This window comes from Hemitrygon akajei, chromosome 31 (assembly GCF_048418815.1).
Source record: "Hemitrygon akajei chromosome 31, sHemAka1.3, whole genome shotgun sequence".
Lineage (NCBI taxonomy): Eukaryota > Metazoa > Chordata > Chondrichthyes > Myliobatiformes > Dasyatidae > Hemitrygon > Hemitrygon akajei.
In genome coordinates, this window is record NC_133154.1 from 13,734,780 (window position 1) to 13,760,028 (window position 25,249).

Genomic DNA, 25,249 nt, shown 5'->3' on the forward strand with positions numbered 1-25,249 from the left:
TTAATTCCACACAACCTTTCTCCCACTAGGACCTACTGAATAGTTGCCAAGACCCGGAAACGCTTTCTTAATCTATGGACATATTGGCAATTTGTAGCCTAACGACACCCATCTCAATCAACCCAGAGCACATATTCAACAAGACCAATTAAATTTTAATTCGGATCACTTTCATTCCCCACCACACACGCACTCTGACATGACTGTGGCCCCCCTACACTGGTCTACCGAAATTCAGGTAGATCTTGAGGAACCGCTCCCATATCTCCCATCTCAGAAGCCTCAACATTTCCAGGTAACTCAATTTCTTTTTAGTGGCTAGTCAAACCACAGGTCCTCCCTCTCCACTGATATTTCCCAATCCACCGGGCATTTCAACTACACAGATTTTTCACGTTCCTATCCTTCTCTCTAATCACTTCCATTAATCCATCAACCGGACGGCTTCATCAACAATTTGTGACAGAAGACCTGAAACAATCCCTTTTTGCCGTCTCCTAGTTCTTAAGAACAATCTTCAACTTGAGATGCTAACTGTTTCTTCTCCTACAGATGCTGTCTGGCCTGCTGAGCACTTCCATCATTTTCTGTTTACTTTTCAGACTTCCATTTTTTTCCAGACTACATTTTTTTTTAAAGATTTCCATAAAATCAGTGACTGAGTTCACACTGAACTGATTCCACAATCTATGGATTCACTTTTAAGGACTCTACAACTTATGTTCTCAATATTATTTATTGTTTATTTATTTACTATTATTTGCTTTTATTGTATTTTACCCAGTTTGTCCTCTTTTGCACATTGGTAGTTGTCTGTCTTGTGTGTAGTTTTTTTAAAGTCATTGATTCTATTGTGTTTCTTTGTACCTATATAAATGCCCACAAGAAAATGAGTCTCAGGTAGCATATACATACTTTGATAATAAATTTACTTTGAACTTTGATTATGCCGGAATGGGTCCCTAGCTGCTGTAAAGAGGTCACAATTTATTAACCGGGCGTAGGAGGCAGGAGAAAGCAGAGATGTTTACAAGTCTTTTCTTACCTACTCGAATATCAAGAGGCCAATCATTTTTCTCAGCGGCTGCTCCAATCTCTGACACTGGGTGTGCAAGGTCAGGGGTGAACGGACCATTAATATGTGGTTTAAGCTGAAACAAGAAAAAAAAAGAATGTAACAAGAAAAAAACAACACTTATATAGTTGGCTTGAAGAGTACAAATTCTTTTAAAACTTTAAAAGCGAGATTTAAGAAAACTATAATTCTGAGAGAGCGAAATAAGGAAAACAGAGTGCAAGCAGCACAGAGGGCCATTACAGGGAATTAACTCCCAACAGATAGTAAACAATTTGATATACTGTATATTTCAAAAATTACTTTTATTTCAGAAATGGGGAAGGTAACTTTACTCCAGTGCATATCTATCCCATCATGGGACATCAATAATGTTCTGAAACATCTCGATGTTTAATTAACCTTGCCTGGGCAGATTTAGAGTACGTGTACAAAACTTTCATTTCTATGGAATACTTGGAATTGATATTCTAGGTCATTGTAAATTATTGGGTTCATTTGGGTGGCTGTGCTTTAGGATGGACGAATGGTTCATCAGGCCATGGGTTCAAGCTGTCTCTACAAACCTGGGGAGACTGAACTACCATCCAGAACCCAGAGAATACATCATCTATCCACATGTTAAACCATTACATTTCTATTCAAAACTAGCAGTTCAGGTCAATACAAAATAGTAAATCTATCACAATACAGTGCTATCTTGTTACCCAACAGGTATCAAGGACAACTTTAACTCCTGCCTTATTTGTAACCTGTGTTACAAATGAAATTAACATTAACTCAATCTCCTCTCCAGGGGACATGATGATATCTAGGTCCACAACAGAACAAGGCATGTTTTATATACGTGTGAAATTGGACGTTGTGCGAACACCATATTATATACTTTGCCTCTTGCTGCTGCTACCACTAGGAGTGGTTTTGCTGCATTTGACGCACTTTACGGTAATATTTTTGGAAGAAAATTAAACAGAGAGGTAACGCTACTACACTCGAGATGCGCGATACATGAGATTGTTTACGTCCGTTACGTCACGTTCTCTGATCGGAATTACGGACGTATATGCGATCAAACGTTGTCTGAATGGACGTTAAGCGGCGTACACCTGTACTTGCTTTCTTGTAGGAAACCAGCCAAATTCTTCCTACGGTACTGCACAGCATCACAAACTCAAGTATAAATCCTAACAGTGACCCAGAAGTCAAAAGCTGAGTCCAAACCATACAATGTGGAAGATTATATCTGATCCGAGCAAAAAGGCTGCAGCTATTTAGCAAAGCATTCAACAAGGTCCCTAATATTAGGCTGACTCAAAAGATTAAAGAACGTAGCCTACCATGGTTTGGTAGGTTGGATTGAAAATCGGCTTGGTAATATAAAACAGAGGGTGTTGATAGGAGTGTTGGCGCGTGGCCTAGTGGATAAGGCATCGGTCTGGTGATCTGAAGGTCACTGGTTCGAGCCTCAGCTGAGGCAGCGTGTTGTGTCCTTGAGCAAGACACTCAACAACACATTGCTCTGCGATGACAACGGTGCCAAGCTGTATGGGTCCTAGTGCCCTTCCCTTGGACAACATCAGTGATGTGGAGAGGGGAAGGCCTGCAGCTTGGGCAACTGCCGGTCTCCCATACAAACCCTGCCCAGGCCTGCGCCCTGGAAAAAACTTCCAAGGTGCAAATCCATTGTAACTAACGGATATCTATCTCAGTGATAGAAGCGGGTTATTCCCACTGACAAGACAGAAATTAGAGGAGTTGGTGGATAATGAGGAAGGTTGTCAAAGGATAATGCAGAATGTAGATCAAAGTTCCAAAATTCAAATTATTATCAAAGCTATATGCCACCATATACTGCTCTGTATGGTATTTATAGTAGAACAGAAATAATATAGAATCTACACAGCACACACTAAAAACTACACACAAAGACTGACCATCAATGTGCAAAAGAGGGTAACAGATAGATAATACTGAGAATATGAGTTTAGAGTCCTTCAAAGCGAATCTGTAGGTTATGGAATCAGTTCAGTGTTGAGGTGAGTGAAGTTATCCACACTGGTTCAGCAGCGTGATGGTTGAAGGGTAATAACTGCTCTCACAGGTTCATCAGTTGGAAATGTGGCCACAGAAAATGGAGTTTAATCTGGACAAGTGCGAGGCTTTGCACTTTGGTCGGTCAAATGTAAGAAACAAGGATACAATAAATGGCAGGACCCTTGGGAGGGGGGATGTTGAAGTGCAAGCAGGAACACAATTAGACAGGGCTGTAACGAAGTCAGACCACTTTTGGATTATTGTGTGGATTTCTGGTCATCAAATTACCGGAAGGATGTAGTGTAGAAGAGGTTCACCAGGATGTTGCCTGGATTAGACGGGATAAGATACAAGGAGAGGCCGGACAAGCATTGTTTGTTTTCTCTGGAGCACGGGAGGCCTGGGAGCGACCTGATAAAAGTATACAAAATTTTGAAAGAATTTGATAGGATAAATAGCCAGTCTTTTTGCCCAGGGTGGAAATATCAAATATTACAGGGCATAGCTTTAAAATAGATAGATAGATAGATACTTTATTCATCCCCATGGGGAAATTCAACATTTTTTTCCAATGTCCCATACACTTGTTGTAGCAAAACTAATTACATACAATACTTAACTCAGTAAAAATGAGAGAGGGAAAGTTTAAAGGGGACTTGCAAGGCATTTTTTTTTCTACACAGAGGAAGGTAGATGCTTAGGATGGGCTGCCTGAGGTGGTAGTAATGCAAGCAGATCCAATAGCAATGTACAAGGGGTATTCGGACAGGCATGTGAACAGGCAGGGGAGTTAAAGGATATACAGGCCACATGCAGGGAGAGAGGATTAGTTTAAATTGACATCATGGATAGCACAGAGACTGTGGGCTGAAAGGCCTGTTCCACGTTCTTTATATAAAGCTATTTTTTTTTTATGTGCAACACACACAAAATGCTGGAGGAACTCGGCAGGTCAAGCAACATCTATGGAAAGGAACAGAATTTCTTCTGTTTATGATTAGTTTTCCTATATTTGCTTTCAAGGTCTAGGTGTTACCGGCAAAGCAATCATGTATTATCCATTCCTAAGTGCCTTTGAGAGTTAGTGGTGAATCAGCATCTGAAACCACTGCCCGGTACTCCCCATACTGAAGGTGTAGGAGCTCCAGGATCTACAGCCAGCAACAATAAATTTTGTGAGTCAGGATGGCGCAGTGAAACCTGTCGGTAGCGTCTGTTTCACTCATCCTTTATGGTGGTAGAAGTTACGAGTTTGGGAGACGTCGTTGCAGCACATTTCGCAGACCATACGCGCTGTGGCCACTGTACACTGATGGTGGAGAGAATGAATATGAAGGACTGGTGTGATGCTTTGTCTTTCTTGGCCCTGGAACACATCCTCAGCAGCTACCCAAAAGCCCCTACCGCTGGCACCATGATTAGGTGCTGAAGGTAGTGGCTGAAAGGTATCTCCTTGGCCTCTGACAATGGTAAGCACTTCCGCCAATCCAGAGAGCCCACAGCCTTTGCCAAAGCTGGAGACCAATCACAGCTTAAGACCAGATCACCAGCAGGCTTCCTTGCCGCGGCATCTGACTGGCAACTGGAAGTCGATCTTTACAAGCAATTAAAGCTCCCTGACTCATCGCATCGTCAACACTGAGGCCTGACATGGTCACTTTGTAAGAATCCTCGAAGCAGGTGGTCATGGTAGACTGACAGTGCCTTGGGAACACCAGATTGAGGAGGCATTTGAGTGTAAGAAAGCCAAATACCAAGAGCTGGTAGAGCTGTGCCAGATACAGGGATGGAGAGCACAATACGAGCCTATAGAGCCTAAAGGGGTGTAGACGTTTTGCTGGCTGCTCAGTGCAGAACCTACTCTCTCCTTGGCATTGCAGGGACTGCAAAGAGAAGAGCCATCAGAGCCGTCACAGAGGCTGCTGAGCGAGCAAGAAGTGAGACCCATGGACCAATGCTGTTGGGACACAAGCCAAGGACTGATCAACCCTGGCTGGGTCACCTCAGCGAGAGTGTCTGATGTTGAAAGACCTGAAACACCCGACGACCAACTGATGTGACCCAGCACATAGAAACATAGAAAACTTACAGCACTATACAGCCCTTCAGCCCACAAAGCTGTGCCGAACATGTCCTTACCTAGGTTACCCATAGCCCTCTATTTTTCTAAGCTCCATGTATCCATCCAGGGGTCTCTTAAAAGACCCTATTGTTTCCGCCTCCACCGGCGGCAGCCCATTCCACGCACTCACCACTCTCTGTGTAAAAAACTTACCCCTGACATCACCTCTGTACCTGCTTCCAAGCACCTTAAACCTGCGTCCTCTCATATTAGCCACTTCAGCCCTGGGAAAAAGCCTCTGACTATCCACACGGTCAATGCCTGTCATTATCTTGTACACCACTATCAGGTCACCTCTCATCCTCCGTCGCTCCAAGGAGAAGAGGCCGAGTTCACTCAACCTATTCTCATAAGGCATGCTCCCTCCAATCCAGGCAACATCCTTATAAATCTCCTCTGCACCCTTTCTATAGTTTCCACATCCTTCCTGCAGTGAGGCGACCAGTTTGTATTCTAGAATGTATCTCAGCATCAGATGGTGTTGAGCTCCACCAGATCTGTTAGCTTTGTGATCATCCATTCACTCCAGATTCGTACCTGGCAGATGATGGGAAGTCCTTAGAATGTTCTAAGTGAGTCACTCACCACAGAATACCAGTCTCCGGCCTGCTCTTGCTGCCATGGTATTTATATGTCTGTTCCTGTTGAGTTTCTGCTAAACAGTGACCTCCAAGATATTGATGGTTAGGGTCACGGCAGAGATAATGCCACTGAACATCAAGGGAAAGTGACCAATTCTCGCTTGTTGGATATGACCTCCGCCTTGTACTTTTTGTGGTTCAAATGTCTAACACTATGTCTTGATGAGGAGCTGCAAATTAAATTGAACGTTATGCAATCGATAGTGAAAATCTGATCTCATTATGGAAATTAGAGCCATTGATAAAGCACTGAGATGACTGGGCCAAGAACACTGCCCTCAGCAACTCCTGCAATCGTGACCTGGGGCCGGAATGATTAACCTCTGATAATCGCAGTCGTCTTGCTTTGGGTACAGAATTAGCCCAAGCATTGGAGTGTTTTCCTCTTGATGATAAAGGCAACTCATCTCACCTCTGTAATTCTCCATAGCACTGCCAACAACAGCTTCCTTCACTATGATGACTGACAGTACACAGATTGACTCTGTGGTAATTAGCTAGATCGGATTTGCTCTGCCTTTTGTGAACAGGAAATGTGGGCAATTTTCCACATTATCAGAGCGATGTCAGATAATGCAATTGTATTGGAATAATTCGGTTGAAGGTTTGGCTAGTTCTGGAGCACAGATCTTCAACACTATAGCTGAAGACTTGTGCATCAAAAAGGCAGGGGCCACAATACAGCAGCATTACAGCCAAAATTAACCCTGACCCTTCTGACAACATCCTGCCATGAGGTAATCAAAGTAGGAACCTCATCCCTCTTGATCAGGGAAACTTAGTAAAGGAGCGAGGAGTCAATTATAGAAGTCCCATGTGACCAACTTCCACTTATACTAATTCAGGCAAAGGACTCACTCACCACATATAAACTCACAGACAAGATTCTTGTTAAACATCCTGGAAAAGAGGAAGATGGTGGTGGCGGTGGAGGGAAAAATGGCAAAGGTTGCACCTGCCTTTTCAGCAGAGGATAACGCATTTCAGTTTCTCTTTCAGACACCCAGGATTACTTTGAACAGCTTAGCAGATCCATAAAACAGCTCTGGAGTTTGGAGATAAGACGAAACCAGCCAGAAAAGAACGCTAATGTTCAAAAGGAGGAGAAGGGATTTAATCCTATGAAGCTGTTGTTCAGAGTTACAGCTTACCGGATCAGAGTACCTGCAGCTCGAGTGGGTTTACAGCTCAGTGGATTAATCAACAATACAAAATGTTCTACAAAACCGGGTACAATAATTCACTCCTCCTGTTCAGAATGCAAGCAGAGAAAGGATGACAAAATCTCTGTTCCTGTTTTCAAGCCTGTGGAAATACATGCAAGTAGATTCTCGCAATTTAAAAAAAAGTACAGGTTGAAGTTAATTAGTTTCTGCACTGAGACCAAAATAATTTCCAGTGGATGAGAAAGGTCAAAGATGGGGGTCAATGAAAAACACCTCCACACAAGTAACTCAAGGAATACAAAAATATTTCAATTAAACCATTCCACAATTATGCCAATTTAAATGGCGGTAATATTAAGCCAAGCAGCCTGATGCTCATTTTGCAGCCGTACGGGATATATAAAGGCTGATGCCAACTGGTCCAAGTTAGTACAGGAGAAGACTCATTGGGTCAACCGGCCTCCATCAATGCCATAAGTATACAGCAGCTCAAAATTGTTTTGTTTTAAAATCTACAATTAAAAAATTGGTCACATGAAAGTGAAGCTGAACTGTCGTGGCTCCAGTGATGAAACACTACAGTTCTATGGCAGCACATTGGCGGAGTAGTTAACATACAGTTTAAAAACGCCAGCAACTGCGCTGCCTGTATGGAGTTTGTATGTTCTCCTAGTTCTGTGAACTTCCTCTGGCTACCCCGATTTCCTCCCACATTCCAAAAATGTATGGGTTAGTATGTTGTGGGCAAGCTACAGTACTGTGCCCGAGACTTTTGCACAGTATTGTATTTGAGGAGAGACTGAGTTTTAAATCTGGCGGGAGCAAAGTATATTGGGAATGGTGAGGGTGGAGGGCAGAGAGTGGCGTGGGACAGATGGCAGAGAAGGAGTGCTGGGGGCAGGGGATGGTGCGCGTTCAGACATACCCAGCTCTGAGACACCAGGCAAGGTCATTCGATTCCAAACAATTGGTCTATTGATGATTATAGAAAGTCTCTCTAGTGCTTCCCATTCCCTTCCCCTTTTCCCGACCACGATTCCCCTCTCCCTGCCCCCTTCCCACTTTCAGTCCACAACAGAGACCCATATCAGAGTCAGGTTTATCATCACTGACATAACGTCATGAAGTTGTTGGCTGCACCCAACACATCCTTGAACTGCGGATGCATTTCACTGTCTGATTCAATGTCCTTGTGACAAATAAAGCTAATCTTTATGTTTGAAACCTGTTGTGTGGGCTTACATACAAATCCATTCCTACAGCCATGGCTCACTGTTCACGGCACAGCTGCATCAGCCTTCCCTCCCTTCCCCCATCTCCTTCCCCCCATCTATTAGAATCTATTGACTCAAGGCAGTAGCACACCATCTGCTCCTCAGGGCAATTAACAGGACCTGCGCCATTAATCCCTCATGTTGCAAAAGAAAGTCAGATCAGAGTGGCATAACAGGCAAGAGGAGTGGAGTGGGCCACATGGCTCTTTGAGACTGTTCTGTCATTCAGTAAGTGATAATTACACTCAACACATAAAGGCAAAACTAAAGCACTTGTGACCACGCTCAGCTGGAATGGATAACCCTTCTCTACCACCTATTGGGAAGCCAGTCTTTGGTCATTTTGCTGCACTCTGCCTGATATGAAGAAATGGCTGAAAAGCAATGGGATTAGACAATGTCTTGGCTCCGGTTCTGAACCAGATGTGACGCTAGCCCTGGAGGTCACAACCTTTTTTAACGGCATGGACCAAGGCTGAGAACCCCTACTCCAGACACACACTTGGAATCCGAGCACCCTTGACATTCATCGGTGTTTCCATTGCCAATTTGTCCACAGTCAACATCTGGATGTGGGGGTAGGGGGAGGAGGTTACCATTCATCAAATTAATCAGCTGCATAAATAGTGTAACTGCAACAGGCTAGGTAACAAACCCAGTTTTAGATCAATGAACGTGCTATTTGATTTTGAATGGAAGTTAGTAGCAAAATGGTGAGGTTTCTTTACCTCATTCAGGTTAATTTCAATCAGTTGATCATATTGACAGCCCTCATCAGGAACTAGCAGGTCCTGGAATTCATCAGCAATGGCAGCAATCTCTGAAAAATACAAAAGAAAGAACATTTAAAGGACTGTTCATTTCTACCACTAGCAGGTAGTATTGCTGTCTCACAGCTCTAGAGATCTTGAATTGATCTTGACATTGGCCGCTATCTGTTTGGAGTTTGCACGTGTGCCCCATGTCTTCATGAGTTTCCTCTGGGTACTCCCATTTCCTTCCACACCTTGAAGGTGTGCTGGTAAATTACCCCTCACTGTAGGTAAATGACAAATGAACCAATGTAGATCTGACACACAGTGATTGACTGACAGGACAGTTCTGCTGGGAAGTAGCATGGATTCAATGGGTTGAATAGCTGTCTAGTTTACTTATTACAGCACAAAAGATCTCTCTTCAGGATATCCAAGTGGTGTAATGTAGGCAAAGAACACAGCAGGTCAAGTACTTGAGTGGCACTGGTGGTGTAGTCACAACCTCAAGGCACTGGGGAACCAGGTTCAATCCAACCTCAGGTGCTGAATCTGTGCTTGTTCTCCTTGTGACCGTGTAGATTTCCTCCTGGTCCTCTGGTTTCCTCCCAAAGACGTGTTCACTGCTAGCCGGTCACTGTAAATTCTTTCTCGTGTGGATGTTGGTGGCAGAATCAGTGAGGGATTGTTGAGAACATGAAATTTTTTTTTTTTTTTTAAATGTGATTAACAGAAATTTCTTTTTGTTTTCCTTTCTGCTTCCCTGTTCCTTCACTTACTAAAAGTCTATTACATGTCCTGAAGAATGGTCACAGCCTCAAGTATGTATTTATTTCCATAGATGGTGCCTGACCTGCTAAGTTCCTCCCACATTTTGTGTGTTGCTCTGGATTTCCAGTACCTGTAGAATCTCTTGTGCTTATCACATGTCAGTTTTTATCTTGCAGCTTCGATACAAGGTCACTAATGTGCAACATCAGGCATATTTCCCTCTGCAAATGTCATAATATCATCCAGGTTGGAAATTGACTCTCCATCAAGGAGCCAAAACAAAAGCTGACATTTAACAAGTTTTAAGCGGAGAAGCAGAAGAACAGGAAGAACAAAAAGGAAGTTCTGTTATAAGACACAAAGCAGGAAAGTTGTCAAAAGCAAAATAAGTTGTTGAGGGGACGAGAAACAGGTGGGACTCCGGGGGATCCAAGTGCCATCCTAAACAAAAAAGTAAGCCAATGTTCAATTTGAAATGTTACCTCCTAACTACGAAGAGAGATGCTTGTTTTGAGATTTGGTTGAACTTACTTGGACATTATGAAAAGACTGAGGACAAAAGACAAGGAAAAATAATTAAAATAATAATTTTTAAAGCAAGGAGTCCATTCCAGGTATATGATGGGGAAAAAAGTTCCTATTTCAATAACTAATTTACCCTTAACTAGGTTGAATCACTGTTAACTTATTGTATTTTCAAAAACAAAACCTTGTTGAACTTTCTTTTTGCTAGTTACAGTCATGAATACCTTTGCATCACCCTATGGGTGCCTGCTTAAATATCGGCAACTTGGTGTCACAGATCAGAAATGAATCCATGGCATCTTCCTGCATTGACTTAGAAATAGCATAACCCAACAACCAGAACTAGATTAGCTTCTCAAGATATGGATTACTAAGAGATCTGCTAACTTTGATCACAATTTCCTCCCACTTTTTTTTCTACTTGGTCATGTGACGTAAATGACATACACCACCAATCACTATCAGGCTTTGTAGCTGTAAAGTTCAAAGTACCTTTCACTGGAACCTCATGACACAGCGTCTTTCTCGCTCTATCACACTCCACAAGCTAGGACACCAGACTGGTTCAAAACCTATCTTAAATAATCATCAATAATGTACATTAAACAACTAAAGACGGGACCGTGATCCAGAGAAGACAAAAGACAGCTTGGGACATGCTGAACGATGCCTCAGACCGAACTCAGTGATCCCAATCGGATCAAGGCTTTGCAGCTGTGCCACAGTTTCATGCGCATCCCCATTTTTGGAAGGATGCAGCCCTACAAGTCACATCCCCAGGTCAAAATCAAGGAAGTTCTTGCCCTCCATCAACATGGAAATACCTTCACCAGGAGGGGTGTGTAAAAGGCTACACTCTCCTCAAGAGCACAAAAATGAAAATTTAATGCTGGTCTTGACTATAAAGGTAACAACTCACAAGGGAAGAAGAAAATAAAAAGAAATCAATTATTTAAATGTTAATTACCCATGGTGGAAAAAATGGGAACATTGGGATTGTGTTGTGCAGACAACATTCATGCATAATAAAGGAGCTTTTGTAATGCACCCAACATTGGCTTACTTTGCTAAACTAATCTTGCAATTTGCACACTGCCTCCTGCAACTGTATTTTCTGTAGTTTCCTATAATTGGCACAGGAGCCAATTTCCAAAGATATGTCCAAATTTGTTTCTAACCCCTGTTGTCTCTCATTTCACTCCATACTTCTCTCAGACATGTTAAAATGCTGCTTTCAATACTCTGCATCCTTTGTTTTTACGCACAGCTAGGTTTCATCCCAAACTCGCACATTGAGGGTGAGTGGGTCTCTCTCTCTCTCTCTCTCTCCCCTCTCCTTCCCCCACCCCCTTTCTCATATGATGTTACCCAAGTTCTGAAATTTATGAATTGGATTGTGTACTGTAGTTCAATTTGGACTCCTTCAGCTTTATGATTTTTATATTCTGTGTTTATGCCTGTTCTTTCTTGTTGCCTTGTTGCTGTTTGGCGCAATTTGTTCTTTTCTGCTGGGGGGGGGGGGGTTGATGTTCTTGCCATTTGCAGAATGTGTTTTTCTGCGTGGGAGGCGTGTTTGATGTTCTGGTTTCCTTTGCGCGATTTATTTCTTCACTGGGGAGGGGCAGGTTGACGATTGTTTGAGAGATTTTTATGTGGGGGGGGTTAATGTAACTCTTTGAACAAGTTCCATGGTTTTCTTTGTTTTATCGCTATCTGGAGAAGACAAATCTGTGTTGTATACTGCATCCATAGTTCAATAATAAATGAACCTTTGAACCTTTAAACAGAGTTTCATGCAGAATTTTTATAACTGGCTGATACTAACTGCTTTAGAAAAATTTTAACTGAAAATGAACTCCGCTATTTCAGCTATGACCAAAGTGTAAAGTTCCGCAGTCAACTATCTAATCTGTTACCTTTTCTGAATATGGGCATCACATTAGTGTGTTACTGGTTGACTCTAGTGACTTCCTAATGAAGGTGCTGGCTGTACCTTGTTAATCTCTTTCAGCCCTTTGAGATAGATACCTTCTATCACCAGGAATTTACTGACTCAATGACTGGGCGTGATGACACTTTGCCCTGGAGTTTAAAAGAATTGGGCTTCTCACCAAAACTTATTGAATATTCAAAGACACAGATAAAAGAATATTTTCTATAGTGGGATAGTCTAGGACCAGAGGACACAGTCTCAGAATACAGCGATGTCCATTTAGAACAGAGTTGAGGAAGAATTTCTTTAGCCTCTTTAGAGGGTGATGAATCCACAGAATTCATTGCCACAGACTACAGTGGAGGCCAAATCATTGGGTAGATTTCAAGTGGAGGTTGACTGGTTCTTGATTAGTCAGGGCATCAAAAGTTATGGGGATAATGCAGAAGAATGGGGTTGGGAGCCATAATGGAATGGCAGAGCAGACTCAATGGGCTGAATGGCCTAATTCTGTTCTATGTCTTTTAGTGTCTGTGTCTGTTCGAGCACCAAACTGGTGCACTTTGCATATAGAAGTCAAAGGAAAAAAAGTGTTTTAAAGCTTACAACCCAGGTGGTTCCAACAGGGCACTGGCAAACTCCTATTTCAAGAGATTACATTGCTGAATTCACTGCCTAGCTTGTGATTGTTGACATAGCAATGAAAAGGGCAAGCATCAATAGCACCAGAGGCATGAGGAAAAGCCAAAAGCTTATCATAAACATCAGTGTCTTCAGCAGTTTTAATTTGTTGGGCAAAGGTGGGCAAATGCTACAAGCTTCTTTACCAGTGGTAAGAGGGATATGGTTTTCAATATACTGCAGCAACAGACCTCACCCTATCAGTTATTTACTTTGCCCTGTCCATACCTCCACCCCATCTTCTCTTAACTTGTTTCTCCCTTTCTCAGTTCTGACCATCTTTTATGTTAGCATTTACTCCGTTTTTCTCTTTCCGAGGACGCTGCCTGACTACTGGGAACCTCCAAATTTCCAGCACGCTGTTTTTCTCCGATCTTCCCGCACCACTTATGGAAGCGGTCGGCCAGGGTGCAATGGGCTGAAGTCAGGGTGGACTGAGTGGTTTGACGCCACTTGTCCGATTTGCTCGAGCATGCAATCAAAGAGAAGGAAAGTAGATCTCATACCATACCGAGGCCAAATGCAGCATCTATGAAAAGAAACCTAATTTAAAGCAGCTAGTTCAGCAGAAATGAGGCACTGTTCTTTGAACCAACTCAGCCTTGTTCTAGGCAATGAATTTAAGAATGCAATTACAAATAATGAACAGACTTTATTATGCCAACAGGGGGAAGTGAACTATCAGCTCAGCCTGTTTAAGTGCCCTTTTGAAGGAAATAGCTTCTTGCTTCCATTCAAATTTCATAACCATCATCATTTCGTGCCGTGTCATGGTTTTCCATCTGTCTCTAATCCGTCCTCCCATCTGTTGTTTTTATTCTTTTCTCTATCTATGACCATGATTGTGCTTGGCAAATTTTTCTACAGAAGTGGTTTGCCATTGCCACCTTCTGGGCGGTGCCTTTACAAGATGGGTGACACCAGTCATTTATCAACACTCTTCAGAGACTGTCTGCCTGGGCATCAGTGGTCGCATAACCAAGACTTGTGATGTGCATCAGCTGCTCACACGACCGTCCACTGCCTGTTCCCATGGTTTCACGTGACCTGATCGGGGGGAAGCGGGGATTAAGCAGGTGCCACACCTTGCCCAAGGTTGGCGGAAGGGAAGGAGCGCCATACACCTCCTCTGATAGAGACGTATCTCCACCCTGACATCAAAAAATTATAACAGGGATATTTTCAATTGCATTGAGTTAAACAGGCCAGTCAGTCACTAATTACCTAAAAGAACTCCTGCAGACAAACTGAACTTACGAATTATTGATCCTTGTACTACTTTGGATTTAATTCATCCACGCTCCAATTTTAATTTAGCCCCTGTATTCCTAAATGGACTTTAGAAGAATTGAAACCTATCAACCTAGTGAAAGACCACGATGGTGTGAACATGGAGAGTTCGCATCCAGTGGTGGGAGAGTCTAGGACCAAAGGGCACATCCTCAGAATAGAAGGACATCCCGTTGGAACAGAGATGAGGAGGAATTTCTTCAGCCAGCGGCTGGTGAATCTGTGGAATTCATTACCAAAGACGGTTATGGAAGTCAAGTCACTAGATATATTTAAAGCGGAGGTTGATTGGCCTTTGATTAGTAAGGGTGTTAAATGTTACAGGGAGAAGGCAGGAGATTGGGGTTGAGAGGGATAATAAATCAGCCATGATCGAATGGCGGAGCCATCTCGATGGACTGAATGGCCTAAATTGAAAAGTGTTAAACAAATTCGGGTACAATTGCAATTTACTGGCCTAGATTGCTTCTCTGGACAGGCGGATTCACGTAGTACAACGGCAGCTGGGGAACGTGTTCAAATCATCAAACATGGCAGTGAAACATCAAAACCAGCAATGGTGACAACAAAACCCATGGATTATTGCACGAACCTTTCCAGTTCAGTAATATCCTTTATGGAAGAGAATTTGCCATCATTACACCTAATCTGGCCAATAAAATATCCGTAACCTCAGATCAGAGGCGATAAGAAATAGGCGAGTAGTACTGATACTGCCAACAACATCCACATCCCTTCATCAATCACCTTTAAGAAACCAACTTTCCCCAGCCTTCCCTCCTGCTCTACCACTAGTTGAGTTGGAAACACACTTTAAAGTATCTTCCAGTAAGATCTCACCACCCGTCGTCTGTCACTCTCCTCAGACTCACCTGCTCTGCCAGTCTTTTCCATGTAGCTCTTCATCCTACGGTTGTACGGGAAAACTGAAGTGGTTGCTCCAATCTCGGCGCCCATGTTGCAGATTGTAGCCATGCCTGGGGAAGGAAACAGGATTCGTTTAGCTTAAACCGTAACTTCATGCTTTTACTCAAAGAAAAAGCACTACTTTACCACAGTTCATGTAATCAAATCCAACAGTTGTTGCAGACAATAAACAAAACATCCAAAATGTGCAGAATTTTTTTTGTTGACTGCTTAAAATTGCTTAATTACATTTAAAATTACTTAGCCGACTTAATTACACTTAATTAAGTTGAAGGAAGCTTAAGTATGTTGAATATGCTAAGACTGCTTATTTTGTTTAATCGCTTGTTTTAGTTCCATTAGTTTTTATTGCTTCAAGATTTGTTTGTTTGCTAGTTTCTTAATAAAGGATCAAATCTATTCTTCGACTTTGGAGCCTCATTGTTACTGGATTGGATGGAAGGTGCGTCATACAGGGTCAAACCCTTACCCCTCCCTGTGCTTAGTCTCTAAGTAGTGTTGGTTTGTTCCAGTAGCTGCTCCAGATGAGGATAACAGTGGTGGTTCAATGGGATCTATCAATTACCTTATGGTCAGGGAGCATTGGTTCCCAGTTCAATAACTTCCCCGGATATTGCAAATCCCAAATGAATGTTGTGATGGGACTGTGCTACCTGCTGCACAATTAGCTCATCACTCGAAACCCCATTTGTTTGATCTTGTGCTTCAAGAAATTTGCAAAAAAGTTTCAAGAATCTTCAAAGACCCATCAGTTCTCCAAGGGGTTTAACCAAATTCTTGCATTAACTACCGCCAATAAAGTCAGGGTGAATTATCCTCTCACAAGAAGAATTCTACCCCCGCCTACATAATAACAGTCCTTCTTAGAACACAAATGGGTTTACTTCACAATGGTATGGAGACTGAAAAATACAAACCTCCCTTTACGTAACAAAACTTTATTAAAAATCTCCTTCAATTTATTTTCTCAATCATGTAAAGGTCACTTTTAACCCCAGCAGTTTTTATGAAAGTCTCAAGATTCTTTTCATAGTTTTAATCCATTATCCTATGTCCACAAGACCACAAGTAGGAGCACATGTGCATCACCTGGCACCAGAAGCATGACCCACCATTCGATATGATCATGACTTCTGTGCTGGTCTCCATAACCTCAACTCCTGGTACTTTCAAGAATTTATCTACCAACATCTTAAATATTTCTAATGACCTAACCAAATGAGACATTCAATAGCACTGGTGTTATATTCATCTAATATTTCCAAAATATGGCAATTCTCTGAGCAGAACTGTACCTTTTGATTTTGTGTTTTATATTCTGTGTTTTCATTTTTTTTGCTGTTTGCTCTTTTTTTTTGTGAGTGGGGGCGGAGGTCAACGTTCCCTCTGAGGTGTGTGCGCACACACATCTTTTGCTACTAGCACACAAAGGAATTTAAACCACGCACAGAAGGTTGTCACCCTCCACCTCATTGGCACGTTAGGTATATTTCACAACCGTACATAATCCCATTTCCTTTTCTGGCATCTGGTATCTGACGTGGACAGTGTTGACAATGTGGAGTTTGTGATGATTTGTCTGCAGATTGTAGAATTGGCTTATTTGTACTGTTTTTTATTGAAGAAATTATTCAGTGAGCACATGTTGTCACTGGGCAAAAATTGCACAGCACAAGATTTTTGCTTACACCAGTCATTTCAAATTAGAGTGAACATTGGCAGAGGGAGGATTTGATGCTTGATGTTTTTCTTTGAACGAGTTGGTTCCATGGTTCTTTGTTTCGTGACTGTCTGTGGGGAAGACGTATTTCAGGGTTGTATTCTGTATACATACTTTAATAATAAACGTACTTTGAATCTTTCAGTCACTCTCTACAGTAATGAATTTGCCTTTCATTCAGGTGGAGCAGTATAGTCCTTGTTTTAATGGCTAGAACACTGCTTTACAGCACCAGCAACACAGGTTCATATCCTGACGCTATCTGTAAGGAGTCTGTACGTTCTCACCGTGAGTTTCCTCCGGGTGTTCCAGTTTCCTCCTACAGTCCAAAGAGGTACTAGTTGGTAGATCAATCGGTCATTGTAAACTGTCCCATGATCAGGCTAGAGTTAAACTGTATTTCTGGAACTTCCGGTAATTGGAACCCCCCCCCCCCCCCCAACCATTCCTCATTCCTGTTCCCCTCTCTCACCTTATATCTTTAACTACGCATCATTTCCCTCTTGTGCTCCTCCCCCTTCCCTTTCTTCCACGTCTATCTTCTCGCATCAGATTCCCCCTCTTCCAACCAATCACCAATCAACTTTCCAGCTCTTTACTTCGCCTGCTCCCCGTTTCACCCAACACCTGCCACCCTGGTACATCTCCCTCCCTTCTCCCCACCTTCTTACTCTGACTTCTCCTCTTTCTTCCCAGTCCCGATGGAGGGTCACGGCCCAAAATGTCAGCCGTTTACTCTTTTCCATAGATGCTGCCTGGCCTGCTGAGTTCCACCAGCATTTATGCGTATTGCTTTTGGATTTCTAGCATCTGCAGATTTTCTTGTGTTTATTAAATTGAGGTTGCTGGGCAGCACTTCTCGAAGGGCCGGAAGGGCCCTTTCCACACTGTACTAAATAACCTTCCACTTAGTCAGTTGCTGGGATGTCTTACAGATTTAACATTCGATTTGCAGTTTCCGCCTTTTGATAATGGATCTTCTCCTCTCTCACCCAATAGTAAAGTTCTAAATGTTGCATCCAGTTTTACCTTCCTGCGTCCCCCGAAGATACTCACACCCACTATCCACAACCTCCATTATTTCACCCAAATTCTGCTCTCTATCTGCCACAGAGGATGCGAGCAGCCCAACAGACCACAAGATGGCAATGCAACACCCCAAGTCGATCAACACATTCGGCACAGCATACAGGAGTCACAGGATTATGAGAAATAGGGCCCCTCTTCATTGAAGACTTTGGGGTTAATTGCATTGTTTGTATGATGAAATAATACAGAAAGAAAGACACAATTATTTACATGCTAAATACAGTGAATGTCAAAAATTGTCAATAAAACAGAAAATGCTGTAAATATGTAAAAGGTCAAGAGTTTTAACGGACAACCATTGACCTGAAATATTAACTCTCGTTTTTTTTTTCGCCACAAATACTGCTTGTAATTTTGAGTGTTTCAGCAGTCTTAATCATGGAGTATATTTAAAGAGAATGCTGAGTTCTGATTGTGTGGTCAAGCACAGCTCCAATGTCGTAATTATGCCTAAAGCTGTTATAACCAGGAGTGGTCATGTGGATAAGCTCACACTACCTATTAAATGTTCCCAATGCCATGTGACTCAAATACCCTCTGACAGCCATGTCTAGCTCCCGACCTTCATGTGGGGCTTAGCTACTAAGCCTGGTGGAACTGTTTCTACTAACAGGAAAAGAGGCAAAGGTGGGCTACTGGTGCCTTAAAACCAGTTGCTTCGTGCAGATGGGGCTCATCAGCCGTAGCTGGCAGTTCATCTTGGCAAAGGAAAGCTCTGATCTCAAACGTCTGCTGTCTTGCGGCTAAACCCACTCACAGGGAAGGCTTTGGGAGTAAAACCCGAGGGAAAAATCCGGAGCTGGAGTCCCCAAGGCAGTCCTACGTTGAGTTCAATGCTGACTGGCAACCCCTGCGTCGCTACTGGTGACAAACTGTAGACGTTCCTTCGGGTTCATCAGATGCACGGAGAAGGGGAGCGTGCTACATGGGCAACGGTTTGCTCTGCGTATTGCACTGTCCCGGCTTGCATAACTAGACAGATAGGATGCAACACCCAAGGTTGACCCTGGCCGACAGAGGCCTCAGCGTCATCATCAAAGCCATATTTTAAGTTTGCTGACGAAAAGACCGAATCAAAGGTGGTGACGAATCAGCGTAAGGAGGGAGACTGAAAATCCGGCTGAGTGGTGCCACAACAACAACCTCTCACTCAATGTCAGCAAGACCAAGGAGCTGATTACTGACTTAAGGAGCAGGAAACCAGAGGTCCATGAGTCGGCCCTCATTGGAGGATCGGAGGTGGAGATGGTCAGCAACTTTAAATTCCTCGGTGTTATTACTTCGGAGGACTTGTCCTGGGTCCAGCACATAAGTGCAATTATGAAGAAAGCATGGCAGTGCCTTTACTTCCCTGGGAGTTTACAAAGATCTGGCCTGACATCTAAAATTTTGACCAACAATATGTAGTGGAGAGTATATTGACTGGAAGCATCATGGCCTGGTATGGAAACACCAATCCGTTGAACAGGAAGTCCTACAAAAGATAGTGGATATGGCCCAATCCATCACGGGTAAAGCCCCCCCCCCCCCCAAATATTGAGTACATTTATACGAAGCACTGTTGCAGGACTCCACCATCCCAGACATGCTCTCTTCTCGCTGCTGCCGTCAGGAAGAAGGTACAGGAGCCTGAGGACTCAGACCACCAGGTTCAGGAACAGATATTACCCCTCAGCCATCAGCCCTTTGAACCAGGGGGGTAAACTTCACTTGCCCATCATTGAAGTGCTCCCACAACCTAAGGACTCACTCTCAAGGACTCTTCAATTTCACGTTTTTGATATTTATTGCTTATTTATTTATTATTATACCTTTCTTTCTGTTCTTGCACAGTTTGTTGTCTTTTGCACAATGGTTATTATTCTATTAACGCATAATAGAATAATAACCATAATAGAATTAATGAAGTTGGTGCGGCCCTTCATCATTCTATTTTGGTTATTATTCTATTATGCATTTATTGAGTATTCCTGTGTTTTGATAAAGCAGCACATAATAGGCCCCTGTGCATGAAACCAGGGCACATAGCTAGCTAGTAAGTAGTTAACATAGGGTAAAGGTCAGCACAGAACCAGAGATAGATAGGAACTTGTGTACACAGTGAAGGCAGAATAGGGTTGAGAGGGATAATAAATCAGCCATGATCGAATAGCAGAGCAGACTTGATGGGCCAAATGGCCTAATTCAGCTCTCAAATTTTATGCTCATATGTTTTTTTTTGGTTTTAAGACTTAAACAATATTTATTGTACAATGCTGGAAAACGGTGCAAACTTGTAAAGGACCAAAGACAAGTAAAGTAGCAGAGATATTAAAGATATTTATCAAGGAACAGTAAACTTGCAGATGGAAAGCAAGAGGGAGGCAATATTGTAAACACGATCGATCATATGTTACAGTGAAGCTTTAGCTGATGTACCTGTGCATGATATGGACTCCACACCTGGCCCATGGTATTCCACTATTGCGCCAGTGCCCCCTTTAACCGTCAGAATGCCTGCCACTTTCAAGATAACATCCTTGGGTGACGTCCAACCTGACAACTGTCCTGTGAGCTTCACTCCGATAACCTAACCAACAAAGAAGCACGTGTTTTAATTTACAAGAGAGCAGCTTCTGCCACAGTAAGGTACGAGCAATCTGAACCAGTTTGCTTTGGTAAAGCAATTCACCTTCAGCACAGTAAAGATCAACTTTAGCACCGAGGTTATAACTGGCTTTAAAGTTTACACATAGAACAGAGAAATATATACAAATTAGTAAACAATAAATCCCAAACTTATGCCCAGATTCTTCTGCAGTAAAGACACTGATTTAATCTGTTGTGGCTCATCGTACCAATGTAATAGAGATCTCTCAATGTGCCTGTACAGCAAGGGTTCCCAACCTGGGGTCCATGAATCCCTTGCTTGATGGTATTGGTCCATGGTATAAAAAAAGGTTGGGAACCCCTGGTGTACAGGAAATGAATTCACACGAGGGTTGTAACATTTGATAAATCGCACCCATTGATCAGAAATATCAATATCTTTGACCAGGCTTGCCAAAATAGCCCATCTTGGTATTGATTTAAATACTAATAATCAATTTGATAAAGGGGTTGGGGGAGGGGGGTATTAATCCCAAGACAGTTCTGAATCTTTCCTCATCCAACATGTGAACTTTTTAGTAGATGATGACCAGAAGCATTTTTCTACTTTTAATCCATTCCCCCTACTTTGCACCAGCATAATCAAAATAACAAAACTAAAGAAACACAAACAACAAGCTGGAGGAACTCAGTAGGTCGGGCAGCATCCGTTGAAACGGGCAGTCAACGTTTTGGGCCGAGACCCTTCGTCCTGACTGCTCGTTTCAATGGATGCTGCCCGACCGGCTGAGTTCCTCCAGCTTGTAGTACGTGTTGACTTGACCACAGCATCTGCAGTGTACTTTCTGAAAACTAAAGAAATGTCCCTCATTTTTTACTCAAGAGTGTAGTGGATGCCTGGTATGGTTGTAGAGGCAAATACATTAAAGGCTGTTAAGAGACGTTTAGAAAGGCACACAAAAATGAGAAAGACGGAGGGATAAGGACATCATGTAGGTAGGAAGGATTAGTTTTGGGGGGTTTTTGTGACTTTGTGGGCTGAAGGTTTCCTGTGTTCTCATGCTATGTTCTGTGTTCTAAGAAAAGTTGATCCAACTACACTTGAAATGGAACCTAGCCTACCTCCTTACCCACTGACAGTAAGATTAAAAAAAAGGAAGAGGGGGAAGAGAAGAGAATGTTGCAGGATAAAAGAGAAATAAAGAGGGTGAACATGATTGATGGAATCAGGAGCTAATATGGACCCAATGGGCCAAATTATCATCACCCGTAATATAACAAGTAAAGCAGAAAACTGATGTTCTCCAAAAGCCTGGAAAGAATAACTATTTGTTTGTATTTCAAAGCAACTCCTCTGGTGAAGTTCTTAGAAATGTTTTGGTTTGATATAAAAGCAGGTTTTTAACAACATAGTCACAATTCAGTGTCCTTACGCAGAGTATGTTTCAGCCGTGGTACACAGTGCCCATAACAACCGAAGTACCCTAGCACGCTTTTAAAGAAAATGCAAAGAGAGCTTAAACATTTCAGCACCAAAAGGTCTCAGTTCAAACGATGTTACTTAACAAATCCAAAGCAGGCATTTTACCTTTGGACACTTTAGTTCCCATGGAATTCCAGCCATCACATCGACTGCATCTGCTCCTCCAACTCCTATACAGATGCCACCCAGACCACCACCATTTGGAGTATGGGAGTCTGTTCCAATCAGCAGCACACCAGGATAAGCATAGTTCTCCAAAATAATCTGTAAATGAGATCCCACGTACATCAGTATTCATTAGAGGGTGCTTCTCAGGAAAACTTCTAATTGGTTTTTTGTCAGAAAACAACAAAAATATCCGACGTAGAGACAGGAATAGACAGTTCAGATATTCCTATCTATTCTCCCATTGACTAAAATCATTGATTTTTTTTCACCCAGTAGCTCCACTTTCCCATTCTTACGCCACATCCTCTGATTTCCTCAATCTCCATACGTTCAGTGACTGAGCATTCACAAACACACTATCCTCTGGTGAAGAAATTTCTTATCTCAGTTCTGAGTGACTAATACTTTATCTTGAGACATTGGCCCTGGTTTTAAATGCAATTATCCCTGTCAATCCCCAATCAGATCACCTCACATTCTTTTAAGCTACAGAGATAAGGCCGAGTCTGCTTAATCGTAGGAGAACCACTCAGGAATCAACCTGGTGAACCTTTGTCGCAGTATATCTTAAGTTAGGAAGGCCAGAGCAGTGTCTGGTATTTGAGGTGAAGTGAGACTTCCTTGCCTTTCAACTCAACATCTCTTGTAGTAAAAGCCAACGTACAATCTGCCTTCTAATTGCTTCTTTTCTTTACTCTTTAACTTGCAGTGATTTGTATTTTTAAAAAAACATGCAAGCTCTATTGAACAATAACATTTCCCAATTTCACTCCATTGGTTAAATACACCATTTTTCTACTTCTGCCCCAGCACCCCCACGATCTCACCTCCTCTGCATTAACTTCCACCTGTCAAGTCCCTGTACGTACACTCAGACTCCCTATTATCCATTCTATTTGTCCTCTCGGAACTTACACTACCGCCCAGCTTTCATCCATTTATTCACTGAGATACAGTGCTGAGTAGGCCTTTCCAGCCCTTTGACCCATGTCGCCAGCAACCCGATTTAACTTTAGCCTAATCGCCGGATGACCGATTAATCTATCGATGATTAATTAACTGTGGGAGGAAACTGGAGCACCCGGAGGGAACCCACATGGTAACGGGGAGAATGTACAAACTCCTAACAGGCAGCGGCAGGAACTGAACCCAGGTCGCTGGTACTGTAAAGAAAGCATTGTGCTAACTATTACACTACCATACCACCCCAAGTCCAGATGAAGGGTCTCGGCCCGAAATGTCAACTGTTTATTCCCATCCGTAAACACCGCCTGACCTGCTGAGTTCCTCCAGCAGTTTGAGTCTGTTGCTCTAGATTTCAAGGACAGGATGGAGGTATTGGATGACCCGACACCGGGGAATGTAGATACATTTAGTCCCCTTGTGCAAATTATTGGAGTACACTGCGAAGAACTTCTACAAGAGTAGCTCACCTTCCTGTATCTTAGTACATGAGGCTGGAGACCTGATGGACTATTGAACAACACCATAAAGCCAAAGATGCAGAAGATTGCAAACTCATCATGTTTGTGATTTCTCTATTGTAGGTCATACAAGCTGCACATGTATAAAGCATTGATTATCTATACAGGTAAACATCATGGTCCCAGCACTGATGACAAAAAAACAATTTCTTGTGATCTCAATCTATCACACAGACCATAAGCTAACACTACAGACCAATCCCCCCCTTGTTAAACAAAATCTCTCCTTGTTAATCCTATAACTGCCTGGATAATTGTAATAGTTTCCGTTAATTCTTCAACAAGCATAAGATCACACAAGCTCTCATTTGTGACATCGACCTGGTAGGTCTCCTTCATTCTTGAAGTTTAAGATCAATTTTTTTTTTAATAACGCGCTACCCAAAACTGCATACAGTACCCAAACAATGACTCAGCAAGTTTTTTTTTCGTAATTTCATTAGGTAGAAAATAAAGATCAGAAATATTAGCTTTATTTGTCAAATGTATTGTGAAATGTGCCGTTAGCGCTGAATCCGATCAGCGAGGATTGTGAGGAAGTGTCGCCGCACTTCCGGGGGCCACAACTCTTTGGAACGTGGGAGGAAGCGGGAGAACCTGGAGGAAACCGAAGCGGTCAATGGAAAAATGTTCAAACTCCTCACAGTCTACGGTGGGAATTGAACACCCATCCTACGGCTGTCGTTGTAATAGTCTTATGCTAACCACTGTGCTCCCATGCTGCTCTTCTCAGTTTATAAACCCAAACTACCGCTGGCGAGAGCTCAAGAGCATTATCTTAAATCTTAGCAAACACTTCGAGGTGCCAAGAATCCCGTGAAAGCACAAGTGTGAGTGAAATGAAAACTGACGTGAATGAAATGTTTTGACCATTTAGGATATTAAAATCAACAAAGCCAAATCAGGCACGACTTGGGCGAGATCCACTGGTTCGAGGGGAGAACAGGAAGTCAGGTTCTGATTGTAAATGGATCACGTGGAAAGATAAGAAAATGAAATCACTCCAGATAGAAACAAAAACAAGCTAGAGCTGTCACACTCGGGTCAGTAAGGGTTGCCAGTCGCTTCTGGATTACTCTACAGATTGGGTACAAGACGAAAGTGCTGAAATATTCTATTACTAAAAACAATTAGTTGAATGTTAAACTGATCAGACTGTGCATTTGCACCCCAGGGCCTTGCAAATTGGAATATTTGGTGTGTGCTCTGACATTCTTGGTCACTACACCACAGTTCGACTGTGGAAAGAGTGGGTCCCTTGTCACAACACTTCACAGCAAATAGTTTCAGCGCCATAGGGTTGTAATTGGAAATGCTTAGCTTGGTAAACTAAAATTTGAGTTCTAGAGTTGGAAGATACAAACATTCTGTTCCCTACGGTGCAAACTGCCAGTTAGGTCAGTATTGCTCTGCAAAGGCACGTGGCCAAAGCAAAGCAGAACTCCAGGGGTAGCAAGAATAAATAAGAAGTTGTTAAATAAAGGGGATGGCAGGAACAACACAGCTGAGTAGATGCCACCTTTCA

The 25,249-nt window shown here is 42.6% G+C and overlaps 1 protein-coding gene across 1 annotated transcript in view; it reads right to left on the bottom strand.

Annotated features, from left to right (window-relative positions):
* Positions 1-25,249, bottom strand: part of aco2 (aconitase 2, mitochondrial) — a 69,522-nt gene that overhangs the window by 31,178 nt on the left and 13,095 nt on the right. The window contains exons 5-9 of the mRNA XM_073033925.1: positions 22,178-22,336; positions 20,419-20,569; positions 15,137-15,241; positions 9,041-9,132; positions 1,046-1,151 (exon numbers count right to left, since the gene is read on the bottom strand). Of these exons, the coding sequence (XP_072890026.1) occupies positions 1,046-1,151; positions 9,041-9,132; positions 15,137-15,241; positions 20,419-20,569; positions 22,178-22,336 (613 nt within the window). The remainder of the gene's footprint in view (positions 1-1,045; positions 1,152-9,040; positions 9,133-15,136; positions 15,242-20,418; positions 20,570-22,177; positions 22,337-25,249) is intronic.